General features: G+C 40.2%; 1 protein-coding gene across 5 annotated transcripts in view; it reads right to left on the bottom strand.

Annotated features, from left to right (window-relative positions):
* Positions 1-19501, bottom strand: part of KLHL1 (kelch like family member 1) — a 130126-nt gene that overhangs the window by 47172 nt on the left and 63453 nt on the right. For all 5 annotated transcript variants that reach the window (XM_081003048.1, XM_081003046.1, XM_081003044.1 and 2 more), the window contains exons 5-6: positions 16121-16333; positions 2101-2287 (exon numbers count right to left, since the gene is read on the bottom strand). In XM_081003048.1, coding sequence (XP_080859174.1) covers positions 2101-2287; positions 16121-16333 — 400 coding nt within the window. The remainder of the gene's footprint in view (positions 1-2100; positions 2288-16120; positions 16334-19501) is intronic.

Genomic DNA, 19501 nt, shown 5'->3' with positions numbered 1-19501 from the left:
TAATGGCAAAATGAAAATTTGTGTAACACTCCCACACATAATTAAAACACCCATGTTCAACATGCTCCTCGACTTTTAGCTTGATCAGCAGCTTGAGCACCAAGAGCTGTGTCAGCAAATCACAATACATAATACTGTGCTAGAAATGAATTGTCACCAGTACACTATTTTAAGGCTGCGGTCCTATGCAGGCTTAAGTAGCAATTCTATAGCAAGATCCGCTGTGATGAGCAGAGTGAGGATCCAGAAAATCTCTGGCTGAGCCAGGTGGTTTCCAGCCCAGCTGGAGATACAACAGCATATCTCCCCTGTCCCAACTAAGCTGGCACCCTGCTAGCTGAGCGGACCCTAAACCAGATTAAGTCTTGAAAAAGTGGGTGTCTTGGAGGCATGGCAGGGGTGGGGCCAGAGAGGAGCGTCTCAGGCTGGATCTTAAAAGCATTCAACTCAGTCATGTGACCTGGCATCCCTGAGCCAGGTAAGCCAGTAAAGGTGTGGCGTGACTCAAAACACTATTTTAAAGGCTTGCTTTCCCTCTGCTTAGGTTGGCTCAGCCAAGAAGGACTCCGTGAAGTTTGACTCTACCTTTGGGGTCCCAAGTTCAACTGCTGGTGTCTAGGGCAGAAGTCCTTCCTGAAACCCTAGAGAACCACTGCTATGGCCAACAAAACTGAAAGAGATGGACCCAGAGTATGACGTGGTACCTTTATTTTATTCTTAAGACCACAGGCATGACAAATTTCTAGCAATGCATACATGCCCAGGCTGTTCACTTAATACGTCTGAGGTTCTGCTACTGCTTCCTGGCAACCTTAAGACGATGACACATCATACACTGTTGTCATCTCAACCATTCTTATGTGGCTCCTTCAGTAGTACCTAATAGTGAGTAACTTTTGCAATCTGTCTTTTCTCTTCCTGAATGCCATCCTGATGAAGTTAACAGGAACAAAATTCTACTCACTTTGTGCACACTTATGGATAAAGAAAAACTGATTAAAGATAAAGGATGGGATGCGAAGGACCCTCCAGAGCATATTTGAGGGCTAAATGGGGAGAAGAGAAACCATTAGTCCCACTGAGCAAGCGGACAGACATCACTGGATGTTGCCCACATATGTCTTGACAATTATGAAGGAATCCTTTTGTGATTGAAGCCATAGACCTATGAGTATTTGTCCACCTTTACAAATACTAAGGGGGGAAGTATGGGGGGAGAGCCAGTGTGGTGTAGTGGTTAAGAGCGGTAGTCTCCTAATCTGGTGAACTGGGTTCGCGTCTCCGCTCCTCCACATGCAGCTGCTGGGTGACCTTGGGCCAGTCACACTTCTTTGAAGTCTCTCAGCCCCACTCACCTCACAGAGTGTTTGTTGTGGGGGAGGAAGGGAAAGGAGAATGTTAGCCACTTTGTGACTCCTTAAAGGGAGTGAAAGGCGGGATATCAAATCCAAACTCTTCTTCTTCTTCTTCTTCTTTTGTAACTCGTCCTATACCCACAGGACATCCAGTTTATGTGTTTATCAAAATCTCATTTGTTTGATAGTTTTAGATTTAATCGTAAGATTAAAGAATAGGATATTTGAAATTAATGTTTCAGTAAATCAGCTTTTATCTCTTCCCATTACTATAATGTCTGGTTTTTTTATAGTTGAATTTCCTGCTTGGGTTATTTTAAAGTTTTCTTTTCCCTGTGTTCACCTCCAGACAATGATTCATTGAGAGCTGAGATAACCTAGGGCTTTGAATCCAGGATTTCTCTCTCCTCCCCACCTTTTCAATCACAGTGTGTCTGACATTATTACTTTTTTTAAAAAAAACATTTTTATTTTGCGACCCAGCTAACTCCCTTGGTGTTTCTTCTTCTAGAACAATGAAGCAGATGGAAAGACCTGATGGAAGAGCAATCAGTATTCTGCCCTTCCTATTAAACTACTCAATTATTTATTGAGATTAAAAGAGATTTTACCGTTTAGCCCACAATACAATTTACATTGTAGATTTCTTTCTGCATGAAGGATTCCAGTCACTCCTACGGAGAGATGGGCAATGGGGACTATTCTGCCAACTGTCTTTATCAAATCAATAACTGTTAATTAGTACCTTTGTTGTTGTCCATTCCTCCAACTGCATACAGGGTCCCAACTGTGGATTTTCTTGGTTTAGTTCTTGGGCTTTGCATAAGAGTCCGTCTTTCTGGCAAGAGATGGTATTTCATGGCTTCCAGAATCAGCTTCTGACATTCCAGGTCATCTTTAAAAAGTGCGTGGTTTTCTAGGTCAGCTAAAATCTGTGAATGATATGAGTTGTGATTTAGTAATGACATCCCATTCCTTATAGCCCAACTCCCGGAGAGTTCTGCTTGCACAAACCTCAGTGACATGAATAGGACTTGGGCTGGGGGATGCACTATGAGATTCAAGGCTAAGCAGCGTTTGAATATGTATTCCCCCAGTCTATCTTCAACATGCTCTGTTCACTGAGTTACACAGATGCTGTATGGTGTGTATGGAGTATACAGTGAAAATAAAAGTTCAGACAATGAATTAAGGACTAAGCAGAGACTTGAACTTCCAGGTATCAAATTCATGTGAGACATGCTAACCTGGTTTACACATTGCATGACCAGGTGGCAACAGCCCCAGTCCCAGCCCCCAGGGATCACAAGAAAGGAATAAAGACTCTGACAACATTATATGGAATTAAAATTAGGCCACAACTTTATTAAACTTCCGAATGTAGGAAAACCTTGGCTTAGGCCTTGGGAGTGTATCCCTCCCAGCCCCACAGCTGGGGGGAACTGGGGCTCATCAGGGTAAATAGGATACGGGGTGCTCTGTGAGACATAAGTGTAGCAGGGAGCCCAGCCCATATCCCCGCACGCAGGGTAGTTCACTGACAACCTTTCAGTGTATGGCCAGTGACACCCATATATATAACCCCTTTAAGAGGGGACCCTGGAATCGCCACTGCAGGGGGGTGAGTCACCACTTCACGCCCCCCCCCCAATAGGGAAGAAAAGGCTAAAGGATTCCACCCAAGGCCATAACCGTCAAAGTTGTGACGAACTGCTACAGGGAAGACGAAACCTGCCAATGCAGGAAAATTTCTTCCCAGTCCTTCAACAGCAACCAGTCAAAGACCGTAGCAGCGCCCGCTAAACAGGAAGAAAAAGTTAGCCTGCAAACAAGAAACATTAAACAAAGGGAGGGTAGGGAGGGTGAATCTCCAGAGCCAACTGCCTGGCTATGTCAGCTCCACCCCCTATTTATAAATGGGGCTGGCCCCACCTCCCAGCAAGAAACTTGACCGCTGAGGCTGGGCGTGAACCTCCAAAAATTAACACTGAGAGGCAAGCCAGCCCATTTGTCAGTAAGCTCCCTGGGAACTGTAGCACCACGCGTGATCCCGCAAAAGGGCACCCACAATGCAAAGTGTGATTGTCATTATCGTAAACCATACTTTATGCTGTTCAGTTGCATTTGTAATTAACTGAAAAAAGTGTTGAAAAACACATTTATTAAAAAACCAGAAGCCTTTTTACTTGGTATAGTGGGGGGTGAAATCCCAAAAAGGATGTTACTTTTTTTCTGTATGCCACAACAGCTGCGAGAATATTGCTAGCGAAGAATTGGAAGAAACAAGATTTACCAACTACAGAAGAATGGCAGATGAAGATGATGGACTATATGGAGCTTGCCGAACTGACCGGGAGAAGAGACGGTGGAAGAAGATTGGAAGAAATTTAAGGAATATTTGAACAAATATGTTAATATTTAAATCTTAGACTAGCTTTGGAAGTGGATTTAGGCTGTAGGGTTAGAAGTAGAAGACAGTGTATTTTAAAATAGTATTATTTGCAAGTGATAAAATGTGAAGATTTTTATGGTTAAAGTAAGTGTGATTTAAAAAAAAGGTTAGAAATTATGGTATATGTAAACTGCTAAAGATGAGGTAAAATGAAAATCAGATAGGGGGGACTTGGGGAAGCCCACCTAACAATGTTTAGAAAAAATAAGGATAAGACAAGAATCTGTTTCTATTGTTTGTTTTCCTCTCTGTGTTGTTTATCTGTGTTATAAAATGATTTTTTTTAAAATAAATAAATAAATAAATATGCTGTTCAGTTGCATTTGCCTCCCTCCCCACCACTGCCATGCTGGAAGGAAACAAACTATAGCACTATCTTCGGATTATGTAGAAACCAGCACTTGTAGTATGTTTGGGGAAAGCAAACCATGGTTGACATGTAATATTAAACTAAGACTTCGCCCTGGCAAGGCATAGGGAGAGAATGCACAAGCCGCAGAGCAGTGTGCACCAGCATGCTTGTTATCTGTGGCAGATAACTCATGGTTTGTTTTAGAGCACAGCTTACCATTATGTGCAAACAGGAACATTCTCTACTGGGTCACAATGCTACCAAATGATGTTTAAGAAACATGAGGTCAAATTAATTTAATTCTCATATATCCAGAAAGGCAACCTTGGAGCGAATGTCAATCCTTGTAGTAACTTTAAAAATAATAGCCACAATAACAGAAGCGTACACATTTTCTCAGAAAATAGTCAAAACTGATAACTTGTTTTACTATCTGCCTTAGATAAATTTAGAAAATATGGCTGATGCTAGAAAAATCTCCTACACAGGAAATTAACCTGTAATGTTGGTTCAATAAGTCAGCAAAGCAAATACTGGGCTCCCGCCCCTGTACATTTCATCTTCCCAAAGTGTTGCATGGAATAACTAAAATTTAATTAGCTGCTGCCCTAGCTCTATCATAAACTTCCCTTCCATGCTATGTATCCCCAGGGGAGTTGAGTAAATAGCTTGTTCAGAAATAAGTAATACAAGAATGTATCTGCATCTATCTGACAATTTTTCAATCAACGGAAAGAACAGTATTATTTCCCTCTCTCTCTCTCTCTCTCTCTGTCTAAGACACAACTTACACATCCTGACATCACAATGTAGTGTGTTTGACAGCATTCCCTGTCACCAGCAGCCAATTATGTGTCGTAGGAAAGCAGAGCAACAGAATTTCTGGAGGACATGGCTAAGGCGCCTTAGAGTTATAGTTGGAAGAGAAGAAACATGCAGCTCTCCATAAGTGCTAACAGCCACACATTTAATATAATGTGTTGTTTTACCCTTACCAAGCGTTTTGTACATAGAAAATGCAAGCAGAAGAGTGTACTTATTGGTAGAATTACTTTAACAGAATTAGAGATTCTATTGAAGAAGAAGAAGAAGAATCGTTCTGTTTGGGCTTGGAAAAAATATTGAGAATAATCACATTGTGCAGACAGGAATTCCATAGATGCCTTCATCCATTCCCAATGTGGCACCATTGTAAACATTTCACCAAATCCTATGCTTGGTCATTAAAAGGGACGAAAGTCGTTGAAACAAAAGCATGAGAATCCAGTTTTAAAACCAAGAAACAAAATGCATCCATTTATTGCAACATGTTCACACTGAATTCTTCTCTGCACTGGAAAGCAGTTGATGCAGATGTTGAATGATTCAAGGACAATGAAATTCTTCGTTGCTGTGCATAACCAATGCAAGTCAATTTGTTTATCAACAGAGGCGGCATGACTAGTATAAGCTAATGGCAGGAAAATATGGACAAAATGTTAACAACACTCAAAGAAAGATAAGCAGAAGAGATGTTGAAAGATTATCTTTTCATGAGATTAACTGGTATTCAATGAAATCCTATGTATGGGTTGTATTCAGCTAAGTTTTACTAAGAGCCAATCTATTTAAATTAATGAATATGAATAAATTGGGGGCATTAATTTCAATAGGTTCACTCAGAGTAAACTTAGTTGAATATCACAATTTGTTTAGCTTAAAACAAGATAGTGTGGAAATACTGTAAATTCATTAATTAGTAAAGGTTGAAGACAGATACACATTTAAAGTGCTTTTTAAAAATCCCACTAAAGGGGGGGGGGGAGATTGATGGAAAGGAAGCCTCACCCAACATGGCAAGCATTTCTCCCCCAAAAAACTTTATTGGGGTTCAGAATTGTGTCTTCTGAAAATTTCTGAAGCAATACCTCAATTTGCACCTATGAATGCAGATAGACTTTTCAAAGTCAGACCCTATATTTAGTTGGTAAATTATTTCAAAATCAAATCAAAATAGACTTTGTTTTAGATAGGATTGAGGCATAGTATAATGCTCCACTTAAAATGTGTTTAAATCTCTTTCTTAAGATGTAGGTTTTACATACATGACAAATGAGGTTAATTTATCTGAAGTTTTATTCTCCATGTGATGGGCCTAATTGCTTCACTTTATATGTTGGGGTAGAAATCATTTAACCATTTTGATATTTTGTATCAGTAACACAGCTGAAAAGAATAGCCACTGTACTACATACAGTGGGTTACAACTTCAAATTTATTCAGATCAAGGTGCATTTTAAAGAAACTAAGAATGAAGGTTTCTCAGAAATGTCAGTTCCTAACAATGGGCTAGAACTGACTAGAACTTTTAAACCATATTCTTGTTGAAACACTTTGCAGTCTACTGAGTCTACATTGCAGCAATTTGATAATCTCTTCTAACAGATATCTAACACAATATCTTCTAAACCTCTTTAGATAAGACAAGGTAGATTGATTATAAACCCATTGAGTTTAGTCAGTCATTTTCTTGATGCCTTTCAGTGAAAATTCTCTTGCAACCTGCCAATACTTTCCAGCCAGTGCAAAACACTTGCTCGACCTTTTCTCGCAGCACTTCAGTCTGATCAGCTAGTTGACTGGTTATATTCTTTTGAGGTTAATAGGGTATCTTATTATCTGGGGGGAAATCATTGCTTTTGTAAAAGCTCCGCAATGCATTCTAAGTAGTTATTTGTTATTCCAATCCATATCAACATTCTGACAAAAATCCGGCTTAGGCGTGTTCACAAAAGTTAAGCCTTGCAGACATCTTCTGCTCTCGTCCTTTCTAATACAAAATGCTCAAAACTTACTACAAACAACTAAAAGTGTTTGATTTAATGCCAACAGTGCTCCCAGAGTACACATACACAAAAGAATGAAGTTGGATGAAAATACTGACTTTTTAGACACTGTCATATTTTCACATTTCTAACTAACTCCAACCGGCCACCCTAAATTCTTCCAAAGCAGCAACTGACATTGATGCAATCACATTGCGCAAAAAACACTGAAACTCTTGAGAGAGACAGTGAGGCTGTGTATCCACAGCAATGACCAGAGGAGGAATGACTGCTGGAAGGAGACTAGAGAGAAGAAATACCAGGGTGCATCTGCACCAGCGAAACCAGGCATCTTCACATGCCCCATCTGCAATAAAACATGTCTCTCCCATATAGCTCTCTATAGTCGCTGCAGGCTTTGTAATTCTCCAATGACTTGACTTTAGACCTGGTGGCACACTCTTCCATTGTCTCTTGAGATAGACTGATGCCAACAAACTCACACAAGAAGTAGTGCTGGCCACTGACTTGAATGGCTTCAAAAGAGAACTAGACAAGGTCATGGCGGATATCAATGGCCATTTACCAAGTTGTCTATGTTCTTCTACTTCCACTGTTGGAGGCAGTATTCTTCTGAATGCCAGTTACTGGGAATGACAGCTGAGGCGAGGCTTCCCATGGGCACCTGGTTGGCTATTGTGAGAACAGAATGCTGGACTGAATCAGCACTGGCCTGATTCTGCAAGGCTCATGTTCTTACAAACAGTGTGTGTGGTGTGTGGTTCTGTCCGCTTTCTCCTTCACTGAGGCACTGGTGATGGCAGAGGCTCATGGGAAAGACTCATGGGATTTCTTTTTAGTTAAAAGAAAATATAATTATTGTGTTTCTAGTTAGCATATGTGTTTTTGGTTTATTTGTAATTTTTACTCAGGTCACCCTCAAACACCAGCTCATATCTTGATTCAATTGCAGAGTTAAATCAGGATTCTACTTGCACTGTGATCTAATCAATGTACCCATGTACTGGTGCACAGAAAAGGAGGAGGAGGAAGAGGAGGAGAAAACTGTGGCCCATACACAGTGTTCTGAAAATACTATCAATTTAAAATAAATAAAAAACCAAGAGAATGACGGATTGCTAATGCTTTGGTAGCATCCAAGAACCAATTACTGCTCCTCAGCAAACTTCATTTTCTTACTTATTGCAGATGAGTTTTCATTTATTCACTGTTTATAATTCTTTTATTAAACAGGGTCAGTGTTGCTTGTAGCAGACAATGAAGATAATTGTTAAATTACTAATGTACAAACAGCAACTCGATTAAGAGCCAACGTACATCTTGTCTATTCCAAGTTTAGATTTTCCTTTATATGATTCTAAAATCAACTTCTGGAACAAAATTATTCAAATCATTACACTATTAACATAATATTTAAATAAGTAAGGAATCTTTCAATATGCTTTGGTCCTTTAACAGTCTATATTATAATTCTCCATGATTTCAACTACTCTAATTGATATGTTGCACTCTACAGCAACTTAAGCAAGGCATCCAAAATCAATCAAGGGATGGTGCCCTAGGCATAAGAATATTGTTTTGTGATTAGATATCATTCTGCTGCTGCATAACAAAATAAAATACATACTATATTTGGTATTAAAATGCTGTATCACTATATAAATAATATGAGAACACACAATCTGAGACTCGTTAGCAAAGGCAATTTGAAATGTAATTTTACAAAGTGTTTTGTACTGAAAATTCTTGTGCTTAGTTGGCCACTGAAGTCAGTAGAGCTCATTTACTCCTAAATGTTGTGGAATCTGAGGGGGCAGTGGGGAGAAGAAGGGGGAAGCTCTGTTGCCCAAGCAGAAGTCCATGTGCTAACAATATGACTTTGCTGGATGCAACCCAGAAGGAGTAAAAACTAAAAGCACAATTCAATGCATATCAATTCAGAAGCAAGCTCCACTGAGGTCCATTAGGCTTACTCCCAGGTGCTCCCATTGAGTTGCATGGCCTATTGAATATATAGCATTTAAAATAAAACTTCCATTTTGTTTCCCCCAAAATATCACATTATTCTAACAGGAACAAGTAAAAAATTCTTTCCTGTAGCACCTTAAAGACCAACTAAGTTAGTTCTTGGTATAAGCTTTCGTGTGCATGCACACTTCTTCAGATACACTAACAGGAACGTTCGTCAATGTATTTTCCCCCCCCCCCTTCATCTTTTCAGGTCATCTCATGAGATTCCATTCTAGAGAAGTTTAAGGATCCATATGAGGAAATCTTTGCACAATGACATAGCATGAATTAGAAATGCAAATTACCTTTGCTATCCCAATTGATCCAGTCTCACCTTAACCAATATTCTGATTTAGTTCGCTAGCCGTAAAATAAATCCAGTGTAATTATTCTCAATCCCTTCTTGAATCTATTTTAATTAAAAGCTGGCATTTTTCCATTGAAAGCTTTAAGTGGGTTTATGTGGCTGAGATTTTAAAATGTAACACTTTACATAAGTAATCTCAGTTTAAAGTAAAATTCTTTTAAAAATGCAATAATAATTTATCTGGATTAGTTTTTTGGTTTTCATTTCCACTGACTATTTCACATTATGTTTTTATCTTGAATGAAATTATATTAAAAATTATTACAAAAGCCACACTTGAAGGAAATCAGAGAGTAAAATAATTCTATTTTTGCACATACTAAAATAGTTACCTGAAGAATAAATTTCTGTATTGTCATACCATATTACTATTTTGCATAAGCACTAGAATATCTGTAAAAGAATGCCTGTATTGTGGTAGAGCTTAAATAAATGAATATGCTATATGATAACTGACTTTTCAAAGACATGACACCCAATTTTCTGTTATGTCTGAGGCTGTGGTCTTAAATATACTTACTAGGCAATAAGCCCTCAGAGCACAGTAGGACTTCCAAGTAGTATGTGTAATATGTGGTTTTCCAAATGACGCAGTCAATGTGCTGAACAGTGTCTGGAATTGGTAATGGACTGGATGGAAATGAATAAACTGACTCTCATTCCAAAGAAGATGGAAGGATTGATGGAAGGTCGTTCATCTAACCATTGGTTCAAGCAGTTCTGGATGTGGTTGTATTCCTCATACAAGGTCACTGGAAGTCCAGGTTTTATCAATGGTCCAGTAACCTTTTCACGAGCCAAGACTGCTTCACCAGCTGCATCTCTTTTTGGACAGAGACAGCTTGGCTACTTATCCATGCCCTACTAACCTCTAGCTTTGATTACTGCAATGTGCTTACATGCCTTTGAAGGCTAAACTTTTGCTAGTGTAAAATATAGTTGCTTTACTATTCACTAGGAACAGTTTGTGGGAACATATGTCTTGGATTCAGCAACATCTTCTTATCCATTTCCAAACTCAATTTAAAATGCTGATGCTTACTTTTAAAGTCCCACACTGCTTTGGTCTAGGGTATATGAAGGAAAACTTCCCTCCACACCAGCCTGACCATGAATAGAGATGGTATGTAGCTTGGCATGTTATTAGATCCAACTTTATGGATAGATGCTCAGGTATCCTCTCTAGTTTATAGCACCTTTTATCATATCTGGCTGATTCTTCAGCTTTGGCCTTTCTTGGAAATATGAGACCAGGCCACAATCACGCATTATACTTTCAGGATTACCACCAGCCCTACATCTTCTGGCCCATGCCCTGCCATTAGCAAGGGAGGCCCTGCTTTTGGTTCTGCCAATGGGGGCAGGTCTAGGGCCGTGCTTACAGTACTTTCTCATGTTTCGCATTCCCTCCCTAGGAAGGGCATTAGCCCCTTTTGCTGGCAACTGTTAGGTAAAGGGACCCCTGATTGTTAGGTCCAGTTGTGGACGACTCTGGGGTTGCGCACTCATCTAGCTCTATAGGTCGAGGGAGCCGGCATTTGTCTGCAGACAGCTTCTGGGTCATGGGGCCAGCATAAATAAGCCGCTTCTGGCGAACCAGAGCAGCACACAGAAACGCCGTTTACTTTCCCACCAGAGCAGTACGTATTATCTACTTGCACTTTGTGCTTTCAAACTGCTAGGTTGGCAGGAGCAAGGACCGAGCAACCGGAGCTCACCCCGTCACAGGGATTTGAACCGCCGACCTTCTGATCGGCAAGCCCTAGGCTCTGTGGTTTAACCCACAGCACCACCTGCGTCCCTCTGGTGACTGTTAGGCATCAGCTAAAGACATATGTGTTCATCCAGACTTTTGGAAGTAAATATCCTGGGGACACAGCAGTTGAAATATGTTGTTTCAGTCTTAAGTTAGGTTCTGTTGAATGTAGGGAACTTTTATTGGATTTAATGCAATGTTTTGGAATTGACTGTATTTTAACGATGCTCTATACTGCTCTGGATTCCCAAGTGGGAGGAAAGGCAGATCAGAAAGGAAATTATCAATACAGGTCCTGATAGAATCTATTGTTAGATTCAGGAGCAGCTGACACAGTGGGGATCTGGAATGGAGCTGCCCTCCCAAAACTGGAGTCGCTGTCAGTTACTAGGATGGTTGGCAATAAGAGTTGAGAGGTCAGGGCTGTGCAGGAACACTGGCAGAGTCACTTGATGTGTTTTACATGGGGTTGCCTTTGAAAATGGTTCAGAATCTACTATTATTACAGCTGGGCTGCTAACTGGTATCAATAAAAGGAACACACTTTGCCAATTCTTTATAGAACTATACATGCTTCCAGTTTGTTTCAGAACGCAACTCAAAGTGTTGATTTTGATGTATGAATTCTGGAGCAACTTGGGACTGAGGTACCTAGAGGACCACGGAATCCTGTATGTTGCCCAGCTACTAAAATCATCTTTAAGAGACTCAAAATGCACCTCATTTTTCCCGAGGTGAGCTGGATGGCAACAAGAGACAGAACCTTTTCAGTCATGGAGTCTCGTCTCTCCTCTCCCTCTTCCATCTGTCAGACTCCTCTCTGGTGATTTTCAGAAGACAATTAAAATGCTGCTGTTTTCTTACCCTGATACTAGCTGATGAACTGCATCTGCTGAGTGGTGTTACCCGTTTGAGTTTTATGCTGTTTTTGTACTGATGTTTGTTCTATTGCTAGACATCACAGAAATTATTTATTTTTCTGTGTTTGTTCAGAGTATTTTATTGTGTGCTGTTTTTCAGGGGGGAAACCACAAAGCAGCTTTCGTAAAAATATTCAAACAGTAAGTATCAATACCAAAAATTCTGCAATAAAGCAATGAAGAAAAGTAACGAAGAAAAAAACCCTCACACCTTTTTTGAAGCTGGACTGCAACACATTAAAAAGTCTAGTCTAGAGAATAAAAAAAGTCTTTATCTTTCACTAAAGAAAAAGCAGAATCAGTGCCATGCAAGCCTCCTGGGAGACAATGTTCTAAAGATGGGGTGGCAGAAAAGGTCCTTTTTCAGGTATCTGTCACATCTCAGATGGCAAAGGGACTCACAGATGGTTGGCAAAAATTTAAAACATTGTTAATTATTGTACACATTTTTGCCAGCTAATTCCCCTTGTGATTTACAATAGTTGGAAATAATATTTGTTCTGTTTTCTTGTCCTTTTACATTTCTATACACGCTATACCCAAGCCCAACCTCTTTCATCTCTAGTCAATAAAGTTGTGGCCTGTTTCAGCCCAAGCCAGTCTCGGGTGTCATTTAATCTGTTGAGGGTTCGGGACTGAGAGTTGCGATACCTGGGCCCACAATGCATATCACCAGAAAGGTTGAACACTTTAGTGCTTATTCACTAGTCTGCTAAACATAGGACAGGTTAGTGAAAAAATATACTTTTTACCCAAGCCACTGGACAGATCCATTTAGAGCAGGGGGCATTTTTCTTCTAAGGACAAATTTCCAGTACTCAGGGCAGGGTCAAGACCCTAGCATAAGGGTTGGGGGCTTTAACCCTTTATCTCCTCCTGATCTGGCTCTGAGTATCCTGTGTAGGCCATTTGCTTTGAAAAGAATATGTCACTTCAATGGAAGATCTGCAAATTACAAGCCTGAACCATAGCAGTGGGTTCTAAGGCCCTGATCCAGATCAGGCTGCCCACACCAGCAATCTGAGTTAAGAAAAGCACCCTGCACGTAAAAGCACAGCTATGTACCTAGCGTTAACATGTAGCTTGCCCCAAACATTTAGTGGAGAGTATGTTCAAGAAAGGCTGTCAGGACTCCTACAAGTGACACAATGCCTTCAGACAGCTGTGGAATGGGCTTCCACCTGAGGTTTAGATATATCCCACACTATTGATGGCTCAGAAAAATTCCTCTAGCTGCACAGGTAGCTTATATATCCTTGTTAATTGCGTCCTCTCCCTGCTCCTCTTTCCATGGATAGAAATTACTGAGTGAAGAGGAACGATTGTGCATTCAAGTGTTGAATCCCCATTGCACTCATTGCCTTCTACCTGCAATGGGGGTAATAGTTAGAAGGACCTTAAAGGCTGCTCCCAGTTTTACTGCATCTAAAGCCATAAATAAACAGGCCCTATCTTGGCCTTCTAGAATAATTTTGGCTATGGAAAGAAAGAAAAAACCAGCAATGAAAAGAACTATGCACCCTGCATAAAAAAACTGCCTTTTCTGTGTCCAATAAGCAAGGGACGCCTTTGTCCAGTGGCGCTGTGACCCATAGATTGCAGCAAAATACCCTGCCTGCTGCTGTCAATAAAGATTTGGCCTGATTTTATCCCATCACCATTGCACAGTCTTATTATTTTGCTGTTATCATGGGTTACATAATGCGCCTGCCTGGGCAAATGACTTCACTGATACTGCAATTGTACTGCTGTCAGTAAACGGGACCGTCGGTAGAGAGAAAAGTCCTTATCAAAATATTATTCTGATGTACTGATACCCCAGAATTAACTAAAGAAATTAACTAGAATTAACTACAGTACTTAAGATTCGTTACTAATTCAGTTACATTAATTCGGCATTTTATATTCAAAGAGATGTGGCTTCAAATTCCTTTTAAAAAAACCATAAACTTCTATACTAGTTTTTTTTATTATTTTAAAAACAGCATGTCAGTTATTCAAAATTTCCACTGATAAGGCCATGAAATGAATGGCCATTTGGGTCAAATTGTGTATATATAAGACAAAGAATTTTGATAGCTTTAGAATTAAACTGCCAGTACCTTTTTTTATCTCAATAGCATTCGTGACAGGTACAAAGAGTTCATATTAACTGCACTTAGTGGAAGAACAGTACATGAAATTCTGAAAAAACACTGACATTTCTGGTGGTTCAGGTTCTTCCCTGTCACTCAGTTATTGAGCAAAGGGATGCCATCAGATGTCAAATGATTACAATTTTTTACACGACTATGAAATTAGCTCAAAAGCTGTCAGATCCTCTTGGACTAGCAATGCAAAGTCAATTTAATTATCAAGCAGGATATTTTCAATACAGAATGCAAATCAACAGATGTGACAATGCAGAAATCCATATGAGCTAATGGGGGTGGAGAGAGAAGGGGCGGGGGAAGGAATTTCATCTGTATTCAATAAAGTTGTGGCCTGTTTCAGCCCAAGCCAGTCTCGGGTGTCATTTAATCTGTTGAGGGTTCGGGACTGAGAGGGTTCGGGACTGAGGCAAGAAATCTTGCGGACATGATGGAAAGCTCAGTAAAAATGCCAACCCATTAAGCAGCAGCTGTGAATGAGGCAAATACTATGCGAGGAATGGCTGGTGCTAGCATTGGTCCAACCAAAAAACTATGGCAGACTGTGGCACCATGGCCCACCTGAAAGTGGCTCAAGGCCCACTGTTTGAGAAACACTGGTTTAGAAAAGATGTGAATAAAGACATGAAAGAAGTGTGTAAAATATATAGAGACATCTTTCTCAAAATACTAGAACCAGGGGTTATCCAAGTAAGGTAAATAAAAGGAAGTATCTATTCATGCAGCACATAGTTAAACTACCAGCCCCATAGTTAATTAACTACTAGGGCTGCAAACTGATGGATTTTTAAAAGGCGATTAGACAAATTCATGGAGAAGACAGCTATGTATGGCTAGTAGACATCAAAGTTAAGTAAAACGTTCTGCAATTGGGGCAGGATGCCTCAATAGCCATCCATGGGGACCTAAAGTAAGAGAGGGGGTTTGTCTTCATGACATGCTTTGGGGCTTCCCACAGGAATATGTCTGGTAATTCTGGGGAACAGGATGTTAGATTAGTTGGATCTTTGGTCAACCCACATTATCAGCCTGTGCACAGGTAGGACAACGCTGCTCTCCTGTCTTCCAAACACATCACACCACTGGTGCTTACTGAGGGGAAAATGTAAGGTGTGGGGAGTTTGGTACAGCAGAGCCAATCCATGTCTGTCTATCAACCTGAAACACTTTCTGCTTCCTTTAAACTTCCTCAAATATTTTGTCCTAGGAGAACATCCAAATTCTTATTGAAATTTCATTTTAAGCAAAATTAAGTGCCAACTTTATTAATGATGGCAGAGAGGGAGACCAGTCACAACAGCTCAGTCGTCTTATAGCAAAGATAATTTTCTTCTAATCTTTATACAGCTGATTCTCAATGAGCTGCATAAGAAACTACTACCAACACATTCTTCAGATGACTTAAAGGCCACTACCACTACTTCTGTCATTAATACTCCAAATACAAGAGGGCCTGATGCAAAGAATTAGTCAACTATAGAAGCTGCTCATTTCCCCCATCTCTGGGGCTGTCATGCCCCACACCCTGTTTCCTCCTTACTGTGCCTCTTCATCCACAGGTGGAGGAAGAGAAATTGCATGTTTTGAGGAGCGTCTTGGATCTTGCCAAGTTCAGCGTGAGCTGGGTCATTCCCAACTGCAGTGTTGCCACTCATCTCCCCACCCCATGGCGGAAGACAAGTGGCAATGACAGAAATGGAAGGACTCAAGGGTGGTAGTGGGCAGGCAGTGGCACGTTCTTGTTTGACAGGCTACCCCGGTCTACAGAAGAAAACTGGTAAGCCACTGGCCGAGACTTTATAAATATGACAAGACTAAAACATAACTTCAAATCACTGAGCAAGATGCATGCTTCAAAACTCTCTATTTATGAAAGCAAAAAATATTATGCCTTTAAAAAATACAGCTTTTATTAAGAAGAAGAACAATTTACCTGTGGTGGAAGAAGTGGTAATCGGATGTAGGCAAGTAACATACTCAGGTCATTACACCTCCTTTGCATGTCATACTTAACCCACTTCATTAAGGCATTGAAAATGGTCTCTTCATCGGGAACATTCACATCATCACTTGCAAGAAGCTTATGGAGTTCCTCTGCCGGCAACAATAAAAACTCTTGATTTCTTATAACTTCCATTATGTTTTCCTACCAAGAAAAATGAACATTCCATAATTAACTAACAAAAAAGAGTATCAGTACAACAACCAAACTTATAACAACATATTACCAATACCAAACATCAACCCTGAGATAATTTGTAAAAATCTAACCTATAGTTGATTTTTTTCATTTGGACACACAACCGCTAAGGTATCATCTGTAGTCTGACGGGAATAAAGGTAAAGGGACCCCTGACCATTAGGTTCAGTCGTGGCTGACTCTGGGGTTGCGGCACTAATCTCGCTTTATTGGCCAAGGGAGCCGGCGTACAGCTTCCGGGTCATGTGGCCAGCATGACTAAGCCACTTCTGGCGAACCAGAGCAGCGCACGGAAACGCCGTTTACCTTCCCGCCATTGTGGTACCTATTTATCTACTTGCACTTTGAGGTGCTTTTGAACTGCTAGGTTGGCAGGAGCAGGGACCGAGCAACGGGAGCTCACCCCGTCTCAGGGATTTGAACCGCCAACCTTCTGATCGGCAAGTCCTTGGCTCTGTGGTTTAACCCACAGCGCCACTCGCGTCCCAGGCCTAATGGGAATAAATGCCCACAAATTAATATGAATAGCAACAAATCAACTGGCCTACAAATCTAGTTGCCTAGATGGCTCTTTCTTCCCTTTATCCTTTCCACTATTGCAATATGCTTCCCTCCTAAAGGTCTAATTTTATCCAGTACTTTTTGGGGTGTTTGGGGAGGATGTGAGTTTTTTTGGTAGCACACCCCATTCCTTGCTAATTCCCATAGCGTTCCAGCACAGTGCTTTCACCGTTTACTTAGGAGAGAGTGAACTGACCCTGAACCTTTTATTTATTTGTTTGTTTCAACAAATACATTAACGTTAAGCAGCCTTCGTCTTCTCTCTGCTCAGGTCACATAATCTCTAAATGGAATTAGTAACACATCATAAATCCCATTCTTGGGCATATTATTTGCATTAGCGAATATTTTGACCTGCTTGATTTACTCTAAAGCTAAGTGCCAGGTTTATGTGGCTCAGGACATGAGAGATAGCCTGGGTCAGAAAACCAGCTTCGTTGCAGGCAGTAGGGATATACTTTGCAACACTCATACCTGGTAGCAAATATAAACTATCCTGACCGTGGGATACATATCATTTTTATATTTGTACTGTGTTTACTAGATATCTTTATTGAGCAGAGGTGAAGCAGAGTGCAAAATAACCACTAGCTGGGCCCTCCCTTGAGTTCTATCAAATTCAAACGTTACCAAAGAAGTATGCCTCCTAACCAAGAAAAAACTTCACAATTTAATGCAAGATGACTGGATTTTAGCACACATCCAGCAAGATTCAAGATCTGAGGGAAAACCAATGAGTTCTACTTCCATACAGAGCCATGTAATTTTAAAATACGAGAAATGGGGACAAGCGAGCATAAAACTCTGCCATGTCTCTGCTGATCTCTCAAAGAAGAAACAAGGAGTAGGCAGTGTATGTATGTGTAAGTATTAATATATAAATAGACAAATGAGAAAAGCCACTCTTTCCTGACGTGAGATGCCTTTCCACAGGAATAAATTAATGTCCTCAATTTGCATCAATAGTATGCAAATTAAGCAGCTCATATTTGATACACTGGGAATATGGAAACCATCTTCAGGCAAGAACAATATGTGGCGTTTTGAGAATTTATAATGGAAATGTTTACAGATGTTAAACTAATGGGTTTAAATTAATTTCGTATCAAACCATTATAATTTTCAAGAAATGTAATTACAGTTTTAAAACAGAAGAGAGATACTTGGTTAATGATTGGATGTAACTCCATCATAAAGATTTAATTTCATTTGATAGGTAGAAGAACAAAATCAAATCTTGAAATCTGTTCGAGTAATTTAATATTATTTCTTTAAGCAGAAATCACATCTCAACCTTCATTAACTCATAGATGTAAAAACCACCCTTGAAATATATGTGCCATAAAAAGCTATTTTTTTAGCAAATGAGATAGCTGTTTTTCAAGGGACTGAAAAATTCTCTATAGTCAAAATGCAATTGTATTTTTCAAATCTTCATTGTTTTAAAATATTTTGAACTCTGCATGCTTTCTTTCTATACATTATGTATATTTTTCACAACACATCTCTACCCATTTGAAGCATAAGTTGGGAATGATATTACATGTTACGTTAGATATAATTATTTTACATATAGTTTTTCTTAAGAATGCTTCTTCTTTACATTTTGAGAGCAGTGCAGTGTTTCTTATGTTTTTCCCAGAGAGACACGTTGCATCTCAATGCCCGACAGTAAAAAGACAAGGTCACCATATGTGGGGAAAAGGAGGCAGGTTTTTCCCTTGTTGCAACGATGCACTTTACTTTCCAATGCAAGTGAATTTGGAATAATATTAAGTTGTATGATGCCACTGGGATAGATGCTCACCTGCATTCCACAGGGCTCTGATTATGTCCTCACAGACAGCAGGCAGAGACAATCTCTCAAACCAAACTGGGCTTTGGAAACAGTCCTCAATGTCCCTACCACCTCCGAACTCCCATCATCAGAAAGGATAATCAACATCTTCAGCCTAAAGAGATACAACTACTATCCAAGAACTCCAGCTCTGAAGCCACATTCATGCTCCAACCACTTCTACATCCCATCATCAAAGACTCCTAAAGCAAGCAGGTTCCCTTTAAAGGTGGACACTTATTTCTTTGTGGAGACAAAAGCAAAAGTGAATAGCCTGAAGGAAGCCAAATCTCTACTTAGAAGATTCAGTCAGAGTTTGCTAGTTGGAGAAGCAGCGTTCAAGTTTAACTAGTCAGACTTCCAGACGAACGATGGTGCTAAGCGTTTCTTTGTTCTACTTATCTAAGACCTGACTTTCCACTTCATGTGCCCAGCAGACTTCTTCCTGGTGACCTCCCTTTCTGGAATCTGACCCTGGCCTGACTTGACTCCGCTCACAATACCCTTTATGGATTTGGCTCCCCTGGAACCAGCTCTCAGCTGTGTCTGACCTGGGTGTGGCCCATCCCTGAGCAGGTGTTGCTGGCTGAAACAAAGTACAGTCCTGGCAACCATGGCTCTTGCTCTTACCTGTATAGCTCCACCTCTTCATCTGCATGGCTCAAATATGGGTTATATTTCCTAGTTATGCAAACATATAACGCAACGTGGAGGAC

The sequence above is a fragment of the Podarcis pityusensis genome (assembly GCF_964106645.2).
Source record: "Podarcis pityusensis genome assembly, chromosome: 4".
NCBI lineage: Eukaryota > Metazoa > Chordata > Lepidosauria > Squamata > Lacertidae > Podarcis > Podarcis pityusensis.
This window is presented reverse-complemented; position numbering and strand designations above follow the sequence as displayed.